At 42.0% G+C, this 17,321-nt stretch overlaps 1 protein-coding gene across 1 annotated transcript in view; it reads left to right on the top strand.

Annotated features, from left to right (window-relative positions):
- Positions 1 to 17,321, top strand: part of LOC139760455 (clathrin interactor 1-like) — a 137,870-nt gene that overhangs the window by 47,525 nt on the left and 73,024 nt on the right. The window contains exon 2 of the mRNA XM_071683693.1: positions 14,089 to 14,353. Within this exon, the coding sequence (XP_071539794.1) occupies positions 14,089 to 14,353 (265 nt within the window). The remainder of the gene's footprint in view (positions 1 to 14,088; positions 14,354 to 17,321) is intronic.

Raw genomic sequence — 17,321 nt, 5'->3', positions numbered from 1 at the left:
TTTCTTTTATACATCTCCCACTCAATTGCATTTTTTCCCTGCAAAAATCGTCCAAATGCCTCTCTCTTCTCTTTCACTAATAATCTTACTTCTTCATCCCACCACTCACTACCCTTTCTAATCAACCCACCTCCCACGCTTCTCATGCCACAAGCATCTTTTGCGCGAGCCATCACTGCTTCCCTAAATACGTCCCATTCCTCCCCTACTCCCCTTACCTCCTTTGTTCTCACCTTTTTCCATTCTGTGCTCAGTCTCTCCTGGTATTTCCTCACACAAGTAAGCTCACTTACTCTCACCACCCTTTTCACCCCAACACTCTCTCTTCTTTTCTGAAAACCCATACAAATCTTCACCTTCGCCTCCACAAGATAGTGATCAGACATCCCTCGAGTTGCACCTCTCAGCACATTAACATCCAGAAGTCACTCTTTTGCGCGTCTGTCAATTAACATGTTATCCAATAACGCTCTCTGGCCATCTCTCCTACTTACATACGTATACTTGTGTATATCTCGCTTTTTAAACCAGGTATTCCCAATCACCAGTCCTTTTTCAGCACATAAATCTACAAGCTCTTCACCATTTCCTTTTACAACACTGAACACCCCATGTATACCAATTATTCCCTCAACTGCCATATCACTCACCTTTGCATTCAAATCACCCATCTATAGTACTATAACCCGGTCTTGTGCATCAAAACCACTAACACACTCATTCAGCTGCTCCCAAAACACTTGCCTCTCATGATCTTTCTTCTCATGCCCAGGTACATATACACCAATAATCACCCATCTCTCTCCATCAACTTTCAGTTTTACCCATATTAATCTAGAATTTACTTACTTACATTCTATCACATTCTCCCACAACTCCTGTTTCAGGAGTACTGCTACTCCTTCCCTTGCTCTTGTCCTCTCACTAACCCCATACTTTGCTCCCAAGACATTCCCAAACCACTCTTCCCCTTTACCCTTAGGCTTCGTTTCACTCAGAGCCAAAACATCTAGGTTCCTTTGCTCAAACATACTACCTATCTCTCCTTTTTTCACATCTTGGTTACATCCATACACATTTAGACACCCCAATCTGAGCCTAGGAGGAGGATGAGCACTCCCCCGTGACTCCTCTTTCTGTTTCCCATTTTAGAAAGTTAACATCTTTTTATTTTCCTTTAAATTTAATGATACTCTTTCACCCCAACTCTCATTTACCCTCTTTTTCACTTCTTGCACCTTTTTCTTGACCTCTTGCCTCTTTTTCTGTATCTTTCAGTCATTTGCACTACCTCCCTGAAAAAATCGTCCAAATGCCTCTCTCTTCCCTTTCACCAACAGTTTTAATTTTTCGTCCACCACTCACTACCCTTTCTCATTTGCCCACCTCCCACCTTTCTTATGCCACATGCATCTTTTGCGCAAGCCATCACTGCTCCCCTAAATGTATCCCATTCCTCACCCACTCCCCTTACGTCATTTGCTCTTACCTTTTTCCTTTCTGCACTCAATCTTTCCTGGTAATTCCTGACACAAGTCTCCTTTCCAAGCTCACTTTCTCTCACCACTGTCTTCATCCCATCATTCTCTCTTCTTTTCTGAAAACCTATACATATCTTCACCTTCACCTCCACAAGATGATGATCATACATCCCTCCAGTTGTCCCTCTCAGTACATTAACATCCAAAAGTCTTTCTTTCACGCACCTATTAGTTAACACATAATCCAGTAACACTCCTGACCATCTTTCATACTTATATGTATACTTATGTATACCTCTCTTTTTAAACCAAGTATTCCCAATCACCAGTCCTTTTTCAGCACACAAACCTACAAGCTCTTCAACATTTCCATTTACAACACTGAATACCCCATGCACACCAATTATACCCTCAACTGCCACATTACTCACCTTTGCATTCAAGTCACCCATCACTATAACCCGGTCTCGTGAATCAAAGCTGCCAACACACTCAACTGCTCCCAAAACACTTGCCTCTCATGATCTTTCTTCTCATGACCAGGTGCATAGTTACCAATGATCACCGACCTCTCTTCATCCACTTTCAATTTTACTTTCTTACATTCTATCACATACTCCCCCCAACTACTCCTTCCTTTGTTCATGTCATCTCACCAATCTCTGACTTTACTCCCAAGACATTCCCAAACCACTCTTACCCTTTACCTTTGAGCGTCATTTCACTCAGAGCCAAAACATCCAGTTTCCTTTCCTCAAATATACTACTTTTCGCTCCTTTTTTCTCATCTTGGTTACATCCACACACATTTAGACTCCTCAATCTGATCCTTTGAGGAGGATGAACACTCCCCGCATGACTCCGCTGCTAAATCCTCCCAGAGATATTTAAATACTTCACTTCCTCCAGTTTTTCTCCATTGTAACTTACCTTCTATGTAACTTGTCCCTCAACCCTACTTAACCTAATAACCTTGCTCTTATTCACATTTACTCTCAGCTTTCTTCTTTCAGACACTTTATTGACTCAGTCACCAACTTCTGCAGTTTCTCACCCGAATCTGCCACCAGTGCTGTATTGTCAACGAACAAGAACTAACTCACTTCCCAAGCCCTCTCATCCACAACAGACAGCAGACTTGCCCCTCTCTCCAAAACTCTTGTATTCACCTCTGTAAGAACCCCCTCCATAAACATATTAAACAACCATGGAGACATCACGCACCCCTGCAGCAAATCGACATTCACTGGGAACCAATCACTTTCCTCTCTTCCTACTCGTACACATGCCTTACATCCTTGATGAAAACTTACCTTCCACACCATATACTCTTAATACCTTCCACAGAGCATCTCTATCAACTCTTATCATATGCCGTCTCCATATCCATAAATGATACATGCAAATCCATTTGTTTTTCTAAGTATTTCTCTCATACAGTCTTCAAAGCAAACACCTGATCCACACATCCTCTACCACTTCTGAAACCACACTGCTCTTCCCGAATCTTTTGGTCTGTACATGCCTTTATCCTCTTTATCAATATCTTCCCATATAATTTCCCAGGAATACTTAAAAACTTATCCTTCTGTAATTTGAACACTCACTCTTATCCCCTTTGCTTTTGTACAGTGGCACTATGCATGTATTCTGCCAATCCTCAGGCACTTCACCATGAACCATACATACACTGAGTATCCTCATCAACCAATCAACAGCACAGTCACCCTTCTTTTAATATATTCCACTGCAAAACCATCCAAGCCTGCCGCCTCGCCGGCTTTCATCTTTCACAAAGCTTTCAATACCTCTTCTCTGTTTACCAAACCAATCTCATTGACTCTCTCACTTCACACACCACCTCGACCAAAACACCCTATATTTGCCGCTTTATCATCAAACACATTCAACAGACCTTGAAAATACTCACTCCACCTCCCTTTCACTTCACCTTTACTTGTTATTACCTCTCCATTATCCCCCTTCACCGATGTTCCCATTTGTTCTCTTGTCTTGCACCTTCCAAAGCATCTTTTTATTCTCCCTAAAATTTAATGATACTCTATTAGCCCAACTCTCATTTGCCCTCTTTTTCACCTCTTGCACCTTTCTCTTGACCTCTTTCTTTTATCCAGTCTTTTGCACTATTTCCCTGTAAAATTGTCCAAATATCTCTCTCTTCTCTTTCACTAATAATCTTACTTCATCCCACCACATTCTAGTCTTCCTACCTCCCACCTTTCTCATGCCACAGACGTCTTTTGCGCAAGCCATTACTGCTTCTCTAAATACATCCCATTCCTCCTCTACTCCCCATACGTCATTTGCTCTCTTTTATTTCCATTCTGCACTCAATCTTTCCAGGTACTTCCTCACACAAGTCTGCTTTCGAAGCTCACCTAATATTACCACTCTCTTCACCCCAACATTCTATTTTCTTTTCTGAAAATCTTCTCATTCACTTCCACAAGATAATGATCAGACATCCCTCCAGTTGCCCTTCTCAGTACATTGACATTGAAAAGTATCTCTTTCACGCACCTATCAATTAACCTGTAATCCAAGAATGCTCTTTGGCCATCTCTCCTACTTGCATACATATATGTATTTATATCTGTCTTTTTAAACAAGTATTCCCAGTCACCAGTCCTTTTTCAGCTCTACAAGCTCTTCACCATTTACATTTACAGCACTGAACACCCCATGTACACCAATTATACCCTCAACTGCCACATTACTCACCTTTGCATTTATTCACTCATCAATATAACCCAGTCTCGTGGATCAAAGCTACTCAAACTCACTCAGATGCTCCCAAACACTTGACTCATGATCTTTCTTCTCTTGCCCAAGTGCATAGGCACCAATAATCACCCATCTCTCTCCATCCACTTTCAGTTTTACCCATATGAATCCAGATTTTGCTTTCTTACACTCTGTCACATACTCCCACAGCTCATGTTTCAGGTTTAGTGCTACTTCTTCCTTTGCTCTTGTCCTCTCACCAACCCCTGACTTTACTCCTAAGACATTCCCAAACCACTGTTCCCATTTACTTTTGAGATTCGTTTCACTCAGCTCAGACATCTAGGTTCCTTTCTGAAACATACTACCTATCTCTTCTTTTTTCTCATATTTGTTACATCCACACACATTTAATCACCCCAATCTAAGCCTTTGAGGAGGATGAGCACTCCTGCATGACTCCTTCTGTTTCCCCTTTTAGAAAGTTGAAATACAAAGGGGGAGGGTTTCTTATCCCCCGCTCCCATCCCCTTTAGTTGCCTTCTATGACATGCAGGGAATGTTTGGGAAGTATTCTTTCTCCCCTATCTCCAGGGATGGAACCATGGTAGTGGAAGTCAGTCACAGGGTGGGGGAGGGGACGAAGGTTCTGGGAGTGTTGAAGAATGTGTGGAAGGCATGAATGTTATCTCGGAGAGCAAAAATGGTTATGTTTGAAGGAATAGGGATTCCGACAATGTTATATAGTTGCAAGGCATGGATTATAGACAGGGTTGTGCGGAGGAGGGTGGATGTGTTGGAAATGAAATGTTTGAGGACACTATGTGGTCTGAGTTGGTTTGATATGAGTAATGAAAGGGTAAGTGAGATGTGTGGTAATAAAAAGAGTGTGGTTGAGAGCAGAAGAGGGTGTATTGAAATAGTTTGGTTGCACGAAGAGAAAGAGTGAAGAAAGATTGACAAAGAGGATATATGTGTCAGAGGTGGAGGGAACGAGGAGAAGTGGGAGACCAAATTGTAGGTGAAGGATGGAGTGAAAAAGATTTTGAGCAATCGGGGCCTGAACATACAGTAGGGTGAAAGGCTTGCAAGGAATAGAGTGAATTGGATTGGTGTAGTATACCGGGGTCGACGTGCTGTCATTGGATTGAACCAGGGCACGTGAAGGGTCTGGGGTAAACCATGGAAAATTTTGTGGGGCCTGGATATGGAAAGGGAGCTGTGGTTTCGGTGCATTACACATGACAGCTAGAGACTGAAAGTGAATGAATGTGGCCTTTGTTATCTTTTCTTAGCACTACCTTGTGCATGTGTGGTGGGATGGGTGTGCCATTTCATGTGTGGCAATGGGAATGGACGAAGGCAGCAAGTATGAATATGTACATGTGTATGTACGGGCACGCCTCCTTTACTCTGGACAAAATTACATGAGGGAACTTGAAATTACTGGGCCACTAAACTAGTTTACTGGGCATCCATAGATGGCATTGTGTGTAGGGCGCGCTTATTTAGATTCTTTACACTGCACTTGTTGGTGGTGATGCCACACTTCTGTGAGATTCTTAGCTTATTTTGCTTAAATTTAACCCTGGTTATGGTTTCTAAGACATATGAGAGTGTCAGTTGTGGTGTCAAACATAAACACCATTCCATATCGATCCAAGATAAAGTAAAACTGTCAAAAAAGATGGACCATGGTGTTTCAGTGCGTAAGCTGTGTGACATCTATAATATTGGTTCATCAACTGTTTATGATATAAAGAAGCAAAGGGAGAAAATATTGAAATTCTATGCAGACAGCAATTCCAAGAAGCAAATGACGAATAGAAAAATTATGAAAAATGGTAAGAGTTACTGAGCACAATCGAGTGATGATGGAATGGTTTTAACAGCGTCAGAGTGATGGAGTGGACTTGTCAGGTAGCATGATAATGAACTATGGTAAATTGTTCCATAAAGAACTTAGATTACAACATGAGTGTGACTATAGTGAAGGATGGCTTCCAAGATTCAAGAAGCATCATGGAATTTCCATGAATAAAGTGTGCGGAGAAAAGCGGTCTGCAAACCATGAAGGAGCTGCCAAGTATGTGGACGAATTTGTGAAACTTGTAGCTGATGAGCACCTCAGTCCTGAGCAGGTGTATAATGTATTTCACTTAGTCATTTGATTTACATCTAATATCTGTTTAATTTAGATTTCTAGCAGTCCATGGAATACTTTAGACAAATGGGAGACGTATAATTAGTGGGTTAGGGGTGTGTTGATGAATTATTATTACGTGACCACGATTGATCCGGTAAATTGGTTGATTCAGCGAGGCTTTGGAACCAAGAGTGCTGATTGGTGGTGTACCTGTATATGTACATATACATTGAAATGGATGTAGGTATATATATGTGTGTGCTGGTGTTTGTGTATATACATGTGTATGTGGGTGGGTTGGGCCAATTTTTCGTCTGTTTCCTTGCGCTGCCTCGCTAATGCAGGAGAGATATACATAAGTATACCTATGTAAGTAGGAGAAATGGCCAGAGAGTGTTATTGGATTACATGGTAATTGATAGGCACGCGAAAGAGAGACTTTTGAATGTTAATGTGCTGAGAGGTGCAACTGGAGGGATGTCTGATCATTATCTTGTGGAGGCGAAGGTGAAGATTTGTAGAGGTTTTCAGAAAAGAAGAGAGAATGTTGGGGTGAAGAGAGTGGGGAGAGTAAATGAGCTTGGGAAGGAGACTTGTGTGGGGAAGTACCAGGAAAGACTAAGTACAGAATGGAAAAGGGTGAGAACAAAGGACGTAAGGGGTGTGGGGGAGGAATGGGATGTATTTAGGGAAGCAGTGATAGCTTGTGTAAAAGATGCTTGTGGCATGAGAAGCGTGGGAGGTGGGCAGATTAGAAAGGGTAGTGAGTGGTGGGATGAAGAAGTATGATTATTAGTGAAAGAGAAGAGAGAGGCATTCAGACAATTTCTGCAAGGAAAAGATGCAAATGAGTGGGAGATGTATAAAAGAAAGAGGCAGGAGGTCAAGAGAAAGGTGCAAGAGGTGAAAAAGAGGGCAAATGAGAGTTAGGGTGAGGGAGTATCATTAGATTTTAGAGAGATTAAAAAGATGTTTTGGAAGGAGGTAAATAAAGTGCATAAGATAAGGGAACAAATGGGAACATCAGTGAAGGGGGCTAATGGGGAGGTGATAACAAGTAGTGGTGATGTGAGAAGATGGAGTGAGTATTTTGAAGGTTTGTTGAATGTGTTAGATGATAGAGTGGCAGATATAAGGTGTATTGGTTGAGGTGGTGTGCAAAGTGAGAGGGTTAGGGAGAATGATTTGGTAAACAGAGAAGAGGTAGTAAAAGCTTTGCGGAAGATGAAAGCCAGCAAGACAGCCAGTTTAGATGGTATTGCAGTGGAATTTATTAAAAGAAGGGGTGACTGTATTGTTGACTGGTTGATAAGGTTATATAATGTATGTATGACTCATGGTGAGGTGCCTGAGGATTGGCGGAATGCGTAATGCCATTGTACAAAGGCAAAGGGGATAAAGGTGAGTGCTCAAATTACAGAGGTATAAGTTTGTTGAGTATTCCTGGTAAATTATATGGGAGGGTATTGATTGAGAGGGTGAAGGCATGTACAGAGCATCAGATTGGGGAAGAGCAGTGTGGTTTGAGAAGTGGTAGAGGATGTGTGGATCAGGTGTTTGCTTTGAAGAATGTATGTGAGAAATACTTAGAAAAACAAATGGATTTGTATGTAGCATTTATGGATCTGGAGAAGGCATATGATAGAGTTGATAGAGATGCTCTGTGGAAGGTATTAAGAATATATGGTGTGGGAGGCAAGTTGTTAGAAGTAGTGAAAAGTTTTTATCGAGGATGTAATGCATGTGTACGTGTAAGACGACAGGAAAATGATTGGTTCTCAGTGAATGTTAGTTTGTGGCAAGGGTGCATGATGTCTCCATGGTTGTTTAATTTGTTTATGGATGGTGTTGTTAGGAAGGTGAATGCAAGAGTTTTGGAAGGAGGGGCATGTATGCAGTCTGTTGTGGATGAGAGAGCCTGGGAAGTGAGTCAGTTGTTGTTCACTGATAATACAGCACTGGTGGCTGATTCATGTGAGAAACTGCAGAAGCTGGTGACTGAGTTTGGTAAAGTGTGTGAGAGAAGAAAGCTGAGAGTAAATATGAATAAGAGCAAGGTTATTAGGTACAGTAGGGTTGAGGGTCAAATCAATTGGGAAGTAAGTTTGAATGGAGAAAAACTGGAGGAAGTGAAGTGTTTTAGATATCTGGGAGTGGATTTGGCAGCTTATGGAACCATGGAAGCGGAAGTGAGTTAGTGAGGGGGCGAAAGTTCTGGGAGCGTTGAAAAATGTATGGAAGGCGAGAACGTTATCTCGGAAAGCACAAATGGGTATGTTTTAAGGAGTAGTGGTTCCAACAATGTTATATGGCTTCGAGGCATGGGCTATAGATAGTGTTGTGAGGATGAAGGTGGATGTGCTGGAAATGAAAATGTTTGAGGACAGTATGTGGTGTGAGGTGGTTTGATTGGGTAAGTAATGAAAGGGTAAGAGAGATGTGTGGTAATAAAAAGAGTGTGGTTGAGAGAGCAGAAGAGGGTGTTTTGAAATGGTTTGGTCACATGGAGAGAATGAGTGAGGAAAGCTTGACCAAGAGGATATATGTGTCAGAGGTGGAGGGAACGAGAAGTTGGAGACCAAATTGGGGGTGGAAAGATGGAGTGAAAAAGATTTTGAGTGATCGGGGCCTGAACATGCAGGAGGGTGTAAGGCATGCAAGGAACAGAGTGAATTGGAAGGATTTGGTATACCGGGGTTGATGTGCTGTCAATGGATCGAACCAGGGCATGTGAAGCATCTGGGATAAACCATGGAATGTTTTGTTGGGCCATCATATGGAAAGGGAGCTGTGGTTTGATGCATTATACATGACAGCTAGAGACTGAGTGTGAATGAATGTGGCCTTTTGTGTATTTTCCTAGCGCTACCTCGGGCACATGCGGGGAGAGGGGGTTGTCTTTTCATGTGTGGCGGGGTGTATGCATTGAGATGTATAGGTATGTATATGTGCATATGTGGACTTCTGTGTATATACATGTGTCTGTGGGTGGGTTAGGCCATTCTTTCATCTTTTTCCTTGCGCTTCCTCGCTAACGCGGGAGACAGCGACAAAGTATAATATAAATAATATATAATATAATAAGAATATGAGGATATATGTGTCAGAGGTGGAGGGAACAAGGAGAAGTGGGAGACCAAATTGGAGGGGGAATGATGAAGTGAAAAAGATTTTGAGCGATTGGGGCCTGAGCTTGCAGTAGGGTGAAAGGCATGCAAGGAATAGAGTGAATTGGAACGATATGGTATACTGGGGTTGACGTGCTGTCAATGGACTGAACCAGGGTATGTGAAGCGTCTGGGGTAAACCATGAAAAGTTTAATAGGACCTGGATGTGGAAAGAGAGCTGTGGTTTCGGTGCATTATACATGAGAGCTAGAGACTGAGTGTGAACGAATTTGGCCTTTGTTGTCTTTTCCTAACGCTATCTTGCGCGTATGCGGGAGGAGGGGGCTGTCATTTCATGTGTGGTGGGTTACGATGGGAATGAATAAAGGCAGCAAATATGAATTATGTACATATGTATATATGTATATGTGTGTGTATGTATATATATATTTCTTACATTTTTCATATGTATATATATGTATATGTGTGTGTGTGTGTGTGTATATGTGCGTATGTATGTGTATGTATATATATATATGTATATATATATTTTTTTTTTTTTTTTGTCGCTGTCTCCCGCGTTTGCGAAGTAGCGCAAGGAAACAGACGAAAGAAATGGCCCAACCCACCCCCATACACATGTATATACATACGTCCACACACGCAAATATACATACCTACACAGCTTTCCATGGTTTACCCCAGACACTTCACATGCCTTGATTCAATCCACTGACAGCACGTCAACCCCGGTATACCACATCGCTCCAAATCACTCTATTCCTTGCCCTCCTTTCACCTTCCTGCATGTTCAGGCCCCGATCACACAAAATCTTTTTCACTCCATCTTTCCACCTCCAATTTGGTCTCCCTCTTCTCCTCGTTCCCTCCACCTCCGACACATATATTCTCTTGGTCAATCTTTCCTCACTCATTCTCTCCATGTGCCTGAACCATTTCAAAACACCCTCTTCTGCTCTCTCAACCACGCTCTTTTTATTTCCACACATCTCTCTTACCCTTACGTTACTTACTCGATCAAACCACCTCACACCACATATTGTCCTCAAACATCTCATTTCCAGCACATCCATCCTCCTGCGCACAACTCTATCCATAGCCCACGCCTCGCAACCATACAACATTGTTGGAACCACTATTCCTTCAAACATACCCATTTTTGCTTTCCAAGATAATGTTCTCGACTTCCACACATTCTTCAAGGCTCCCAGAATTTTCGCCCCCTCCCCCACCCTATGATCCACTTCTGCTTCCATGATTCCATCCGCTGCCAGATCCACTCCCAGATATCTAAAACACTTCACTTCCTCCAGTTTTTCTCCATTCAAACTCACCTCCCAATTGACTTGACCCTCAACCCTACTGTACCTAATAACCTTGCTCTTATTCACATTTACTCTTAACTTTCTTCTTTCACACACTTTACCAAACTCAGTCACCAGCTTCTGCACTTTCTCACATGAATCAGCCACCAGCTCTGTATCACCAGCGAACAACAACTGACTCACTTCCCAAGCTCTCTCATCCCCAACAGACTTCATACTTGCCCCTCTTTCCAAAACTCTTGCATTCACCTCCCTAACAACCCCATCCATAAACAAATTAAACAACCATGGAGACATCACACACCCCTGCCGCAAACCTACATTCACTGAGAACCAATCACTTTCCTCTCTTCCTACACGTACACATGCCTTACATCCTCGATAAAAACTTTTCACTGCTTCTAACAACTTTCCTCCCACACCATATATTCTTAATACCTTCCACAGAGCATCTCTATCAACTCTATCATATGCCTTCTCCAGATCCATAAATGCTACATACAAATCCATTTGCTTTTCTAAGTATTTCTCACATACATTCTTCAAAGCAAACACCTGATCCACACATCCTCTACCACTTCTGAAACCACACTGCTCTTCCCCAATCTGATGCTCTGTACATGCCTTCACCCTCTCAATCAATAGCCTCCCATATACTTTACCAGGAATACTCAACAAACTTATACCTCTGTAATTTGAGCACTCACTCTTATCCCCTTTGCCTTTGTACAATGGCACTATGCACGCATTCCGCCAATCCTCAGGCACCTCACCATGAGTCATACATACATTAAATAACCTTACCAACCAGTCAACAATACAGTCACCCCCTTTTTTAATAAATTCCACTGCAATACCATGCAAACCTGCTGCCTTGCCGGCTTTCATCTTCCGCAAAGCTTTTACTACCTCTTCTCTGTTTACCAAATCATTTTCCCTAACCCTCTCACTTTGCACACCACCTCGACCAAAACACCCTATATCTGCCACTCTATCATCAAACACATTCAACAAACCTTCAAAATACTCACTCCATCTCCTTCTCACATCACCACTACTTGTTATCACCTCCCCATTTGCGCCCTTCACTGAAGTTCCCATTTGTTCCCTTGTCTTACGCACTTTATTTACCTCCTTCCAGAACATCTTTTTATTCTCCCTAAAATTTAATGATTGTTGAGGGTCAAGTCAATTGGGAGGTAAGTTTGAATGGAGAAAAACTGGAGCAAGTAAAGTGTTTTAGATATCTGGGAGTGGATCTGGCAGCGGATGGAATCATGGAAGCGGAAGTGGATCATAGGGTGGGGGAGGGGGCGAAAATCCTGGGAGCCTTGAAGAATGTGTGGAAGTCGAGAACATTATCTCGGAAAGCAAAAATGGGTATGTTTGAAGGAATAGTGGTTCCAACAATGTTGTATGGTTGCGAGGCGTGGGCTATGGATAGAGTTGTGCGCAGGAGGATAGATGTGCTGGAAATGAGATGTTTGAGGACAATGTGTGGTGTAAGGTGGTTTGATCGAGTAAGTAGCGTAAGGGTAAGAGAGATGTGTGGAAATAAAAAGAGCGTGGTTGAGAGAGTAGAAGAGGGTGTTTTGAAATGGCTTGGGCACATGGAGAGAATGAGTGAGGAAAGATTGACCAAGAGGATATATGTGTCGGAGGTGGAGGGAACGAGAAGTGGTAGACCAAATTGGAGGTGGAAAGATGGAGTGAAAAAGATTTTGTGTGATCGGGGCCTGAACATGCAGGAGGGTGAAAGGAGGGCAAGGAATAGAGTGAATTGGATCGATGTGGTATACTAGGGTTGACGTGCTGTCAGTGGATTGAATCAGGGCATGTGAAGCGTCTGGGGTAAACCATGGAAAGCTGTGTAGGTATGTATATTTGCGTGTGTGGACGTATGTATATACATGTGTATGGGGGTGGGTTGGGCCATTTCCTTCGTCTGTTTCCTTGCGCTACCTCGCAAACGCGGGAGACCGGCAAAAAAAAAAAAGAATATATATATATATATATATATATATATATATATATATATATATGTATATGTTGAAATGTATAGGTATGTATATGTGCATGTGTGGACATGTATGTATATACATGTGTATGTGGGTGGGCTGGGCCATTCTTTCGTCTGTTTCCTTGTGCTACCTTGCTAATGCTGGGGACAGTGACAAAGCATAATAAATTTAGATGTAAAGAATGATAATAATGATAATACTTTGGAAGTTGTAAGTGTCAACCCAACTATTTTAGTTGCTAAAATGTTAATTTGAATGGACTTGTATAATTGAGTTTGAATAAATAGGGTGTTAGTTTGTTGCCTTCAGCTAGGTGTGTTATCATGTAGGGGATAGGGTTGTCTATTAATTTGCCTTGTAAGTATCTCTCTGTGGATGAGCATGGTAAGGGCCAAGGATTGGATATTTGGTAGTTTTCTGTGTATTTCACAAGTTTCCCATGTAGTGTTTCCATCATATATTTTGAATGACTCGGTGATTGCTTTATCTTGAAATATGATTCGTTTTTATATGATTTAGAAATACTTTGATTTTTTCTTATTTCCACCTCAGATCCTTCAGTTGTAAGTATATCACTTTCTGATGCATATTTGTTAGATGTAACTTTGCTTTGCAATGCATTCACATCTACATATCAGCTGTTCTAAACTCATATTTAGATAAGTGACTCCATTGCTGATGACTTACCAAATAGGACTGCACCATGTAGTGAGAGATTTGGCTAGGGCTAGGGATATTTCAGATGTTAAAGAAATGATCAGGTATCGAATGCAAGGGGGACATTATGTGTACAAAGATGATATAAATGAAAACGGTGTTCCCAGCCAACTAATAAAGGAGTACCTTTATTTTAATGTTTAGAAGTGCATTTTTCACTTTTTCTTGGGGGAAGGGGCACAGTTTAAGGATCCTTGTTAATGTTGTGAAAGCTTTATGTACTTGAGCCTACCTAATAAATTTAGAGTGGTGTAATGATGATGATTTGAAGATGGATAAGTATGTAGTTTGATAGATGGATTATTCTTGCCTTGGTGTGAGTAGTTGCAAGGTTACGGTTGGTTGAGGAAGAAATGAACACCCTGTTGATTTGCTTGGCTTTGTTTCATTGAGAGACTGGTACTTATCAAACCAGGTCGTAAGTATTTGCTTATGCTGTAGATGTTTTTGAGTACATAAAGAAATCCCTCACACCTGAAATTGATTTTTTATCCTCTGTTCTTATATCATGTATTTCTTTCTAGGCCCCCAGATGCAAGAACTAGCACAGTCAACATTTTATTATGAACAGTTTCCTGAAGTTATGGGTATGCTCTGGAAACGCATGTTGCAAGACAACCGTAATGCCTGGCGACGCACATACAAGTCTCTGTTGCTTCTTAGTTACTTAGTTCGTAATGGTTCAGAGAGGGTGGTCACATCCGCTCGAGAACACATCTATGATCTGAGAACATTAGAAAACTTCAAGTTTGTGGATGAGCATGGCAAGGACCAAGGACTGAATATTAGGTATGCCATTGTAGTATTTTGTGTATTTCAGAAGTTCCCCTTGTAGTTTTTAATCTATCTATTATAAAGGATTGGCGGAATGCATGCATAGTGCCATTGTACAAAGGCAAAGGGGATAAGAGTGAGTGCTCAAATTACAGAGGTACAAGTTTGTTGAGTATTCCTGGTAATTATATGGGAGGGTATTGATTGAGAGGGTGAAGGCATGTACAGAGCATCAGATTGGGGAAGAACAGTGTGGTTTCAAAAGTGGTAGAGGATGTGTGGATCAGGTGTTTGCTTTGAAGAATGTAAGTGAGAAATACTTAGAAAGGCAAATGGAATTGTATGTAGCATTTATAGATCTGGAGAAGGCATATGATAGAGTTGATAGAGATGCTCTGTGGAAGGTATTAAGAATATATGGTGTGGGAGGCAAGTTGTTAGAAGCAGTGAAAAGTTTTTATCGAGAATGTAAGGCATGTGTACGTGTAGGAAGAGAGGAAAGTGATTGGTTCTCAGTGAATGTAGGTTTGCGGCAGGGTTGTGTGATGTCTCCATGGTTGTTTAATTTGTTTATAGATGGGGTTGTTAGGGAGGTGAATGCAAGAGTTTTGGAAAGAGGGGCAAGTATGCAGTCTGTTGTGGATGAGAGAGCTTGGGAAGTGAGTCAGTTGTTGTTTGCTGATGATACAGTGCTGGTGGCTGATTCATTTGAGAAACTGCAGAAGCTGGTGACTGAGTTTAGTAAGTGTGTGAAAGAAGAAAGTTGAGAGTAAATGTGAATAAGAGCAAGGTTATTAGGTACAGTAGGGTTGAGGGTCAAATCAATTGGGAGGTAAGTTTGAATGGAGAAAAACTGGAGGAAGTAAAGTGTTTTAGATATCTGGGAGTGGATCTGGCAGCAGATGGAACCATGGAAGCGGAAGTGAATCATAGGGTGGGGGAGGGGGCGAAAATTCTGGGAGCCTTGAAGAATGTTTGGAAGTCGAGAACATTATCTCGGAAAGCAAAAATGGGTATGTTTGAAGGAATAGTGGTTCCAACAATGTTGTATGGTTGCGAGGTGTGGGCTATGGATAGAGTTGTGAGCAGGAGGGTGGATGTGCTGGAAATGAGATGCTTGAGGACAATATGTGGTGTGAGGTGGTTTGATCGAGTAAGTAATGTAAGGGTAAGAGAGATGTCTGGAATTAAAAAGAATGTGGTTGAGAGAGCAGAAGAGGGTGTTTGAAATGGTTTGGTCACATGGAGAGAATGAGTGAGGAAAGATTAACCAAGCGGATATATGTGTCGGAGGTGGAGGGAACGAGGAGAAGTGGGAGACCAAACTGGGGGTGGAAAGATGGAGTGAAAAAGATTTTGAGTGATTGGGGCCTTAACATGCAGGAGGGTGAGAGACGTGCAAGGAATAGAGTGAATTGGAACGATGTGGTATACCGGGGTCGACGTGCCATCAATGGATTGAACCAGGGCATGTGAAGCGTCTGGGGTAAACCATGGAAAGTTCTGTGGGGCCTGGATGTGGAAAGGGAGCTGTGGTTTCGGGGCATTATTACATGACAGCTAGAGACTGAGTGTGAACGAATGGGGCCTTTGTTGTCTTTTCCTAGTGCTACCTCGCACACATGAGGGGGGAGGGGGCTGTTATTCCATGTGTGGCGAGGTGGCGATGGGAATAAATATAGGCAGACTATGAATTATGTACATGTGTATATATGTATGTGTCTGTGTGTGTATATATATGTGTACATTGAGATGTATAGGTATGTATATTTGCGTGTGTGGACGTGTATGTATATACACGTGTATGTGGGCGGGTTGGGCCATTCTTTCGTCTGTTTTCTTGCACTACCTTGCTAACGCAGGAGACAGCGACAAAGCAAAATAAATAAATAAGAATATATATATATATATATATATATATATATATATATATATATATATATATATATATATATATATATATTACCTTTTTCATTGGTTGATCTTTGGTCATTGAAAGTATGAAGTCTGTTGGGGATGAGAGAGCTTGGGAAGTGAGTCAGTTGTTGTTCGCTGATGATACAGCGCTGGTGGCTGATTCATGTGAGAAACTGCAGAAGCTGGTGACTGAGTTTGGTAAAGTGTGTGAAAGAAGAAAGTTAAGAGTAAATGTGAATAAGAGCAAGGTAATTAGGTACAGTAGGGTTGAGGGTCAAGTCAATTGGGAGGTAAGTTTGAATGGAGAAAAACTGGAGGAAGTAAAGTGTTTTAGATATCTGGGAGTGGATCTGGCAGCGGATGGAACCATTGAAGCGGAAGTGGATCATAGGGTGGGGGAGGGGGCGAAATCCTGGGAGCCTTGAAGAATGTGTGGAAGTCGAGAACATTATCTCGGAAAGCAAAAATGGGTATGTTAGAAGGAATAGTGGTTCCAACAATGTTGTATGGTTGCGAGGCGTTGGCTATGGATAGAGTTGTGCGCAGGAGGATGGATGTGCTGGAAATGAGATGTTTGAGGACAATGTGTGGTGTGAGGTGGTTTGATCGAGTGAGTAACGTAAGGGTAAGAGAGATGTGTGGAAATAAAAAGAGCGTGGTTGAGAGAGCAGAAGAGAGTTTTTTGAAGTGGTTTGGGCACATGGAGAGGATGAGTGAGGAAAGATTGACCAAGAGGATATATGTGTCGGAGGTGGAGGGAACAAGGAGAAGAGGGAGACCAAATTGGAGGTGGAAAGATGGAGTGAAAAAGATTTTGTGTGATCGGGGCCTGAACATGCAGGAGGTTGAAAGGAGGGCAAGGAATAGAGTGAATTGGAGCGATGTGGTATACCGGGGTTGACGTGCTGTCAGTGGATTGAATCAAGGCATGTGAAGCGTCTGGGGTAAGCCATGGAAAGCTGTGTAGGTATGTATATTTGCGTGTGTGGACGTATGTATATACATGTGTATGGGGGGGGTTGGGCCATTTCTTTCGTCTGTTTCCTTGCGCTACCTCGCAAACGCG

This window comes from Panulirus ornatus, chromosome 37, assembly GCF_036320965.1.
Source record: "Panulirus ornatus isolate Po-2019 chromosome 37, ASM3632096v1, whole genome shotgun sequence".
NCBI classification, from domain to species: domain Eukaryota; kingdom Metazoa; phylum Arthropoda; class Malacostraca; order Decapoda; family Palinuridae; genus Panulirus; species Panulirus ornatus.
The sequence above is the reverse complement of the archived record's forward strand: the minus strand, read 5'-3'. Positions and strand labels throughout refer to the sequence as shown.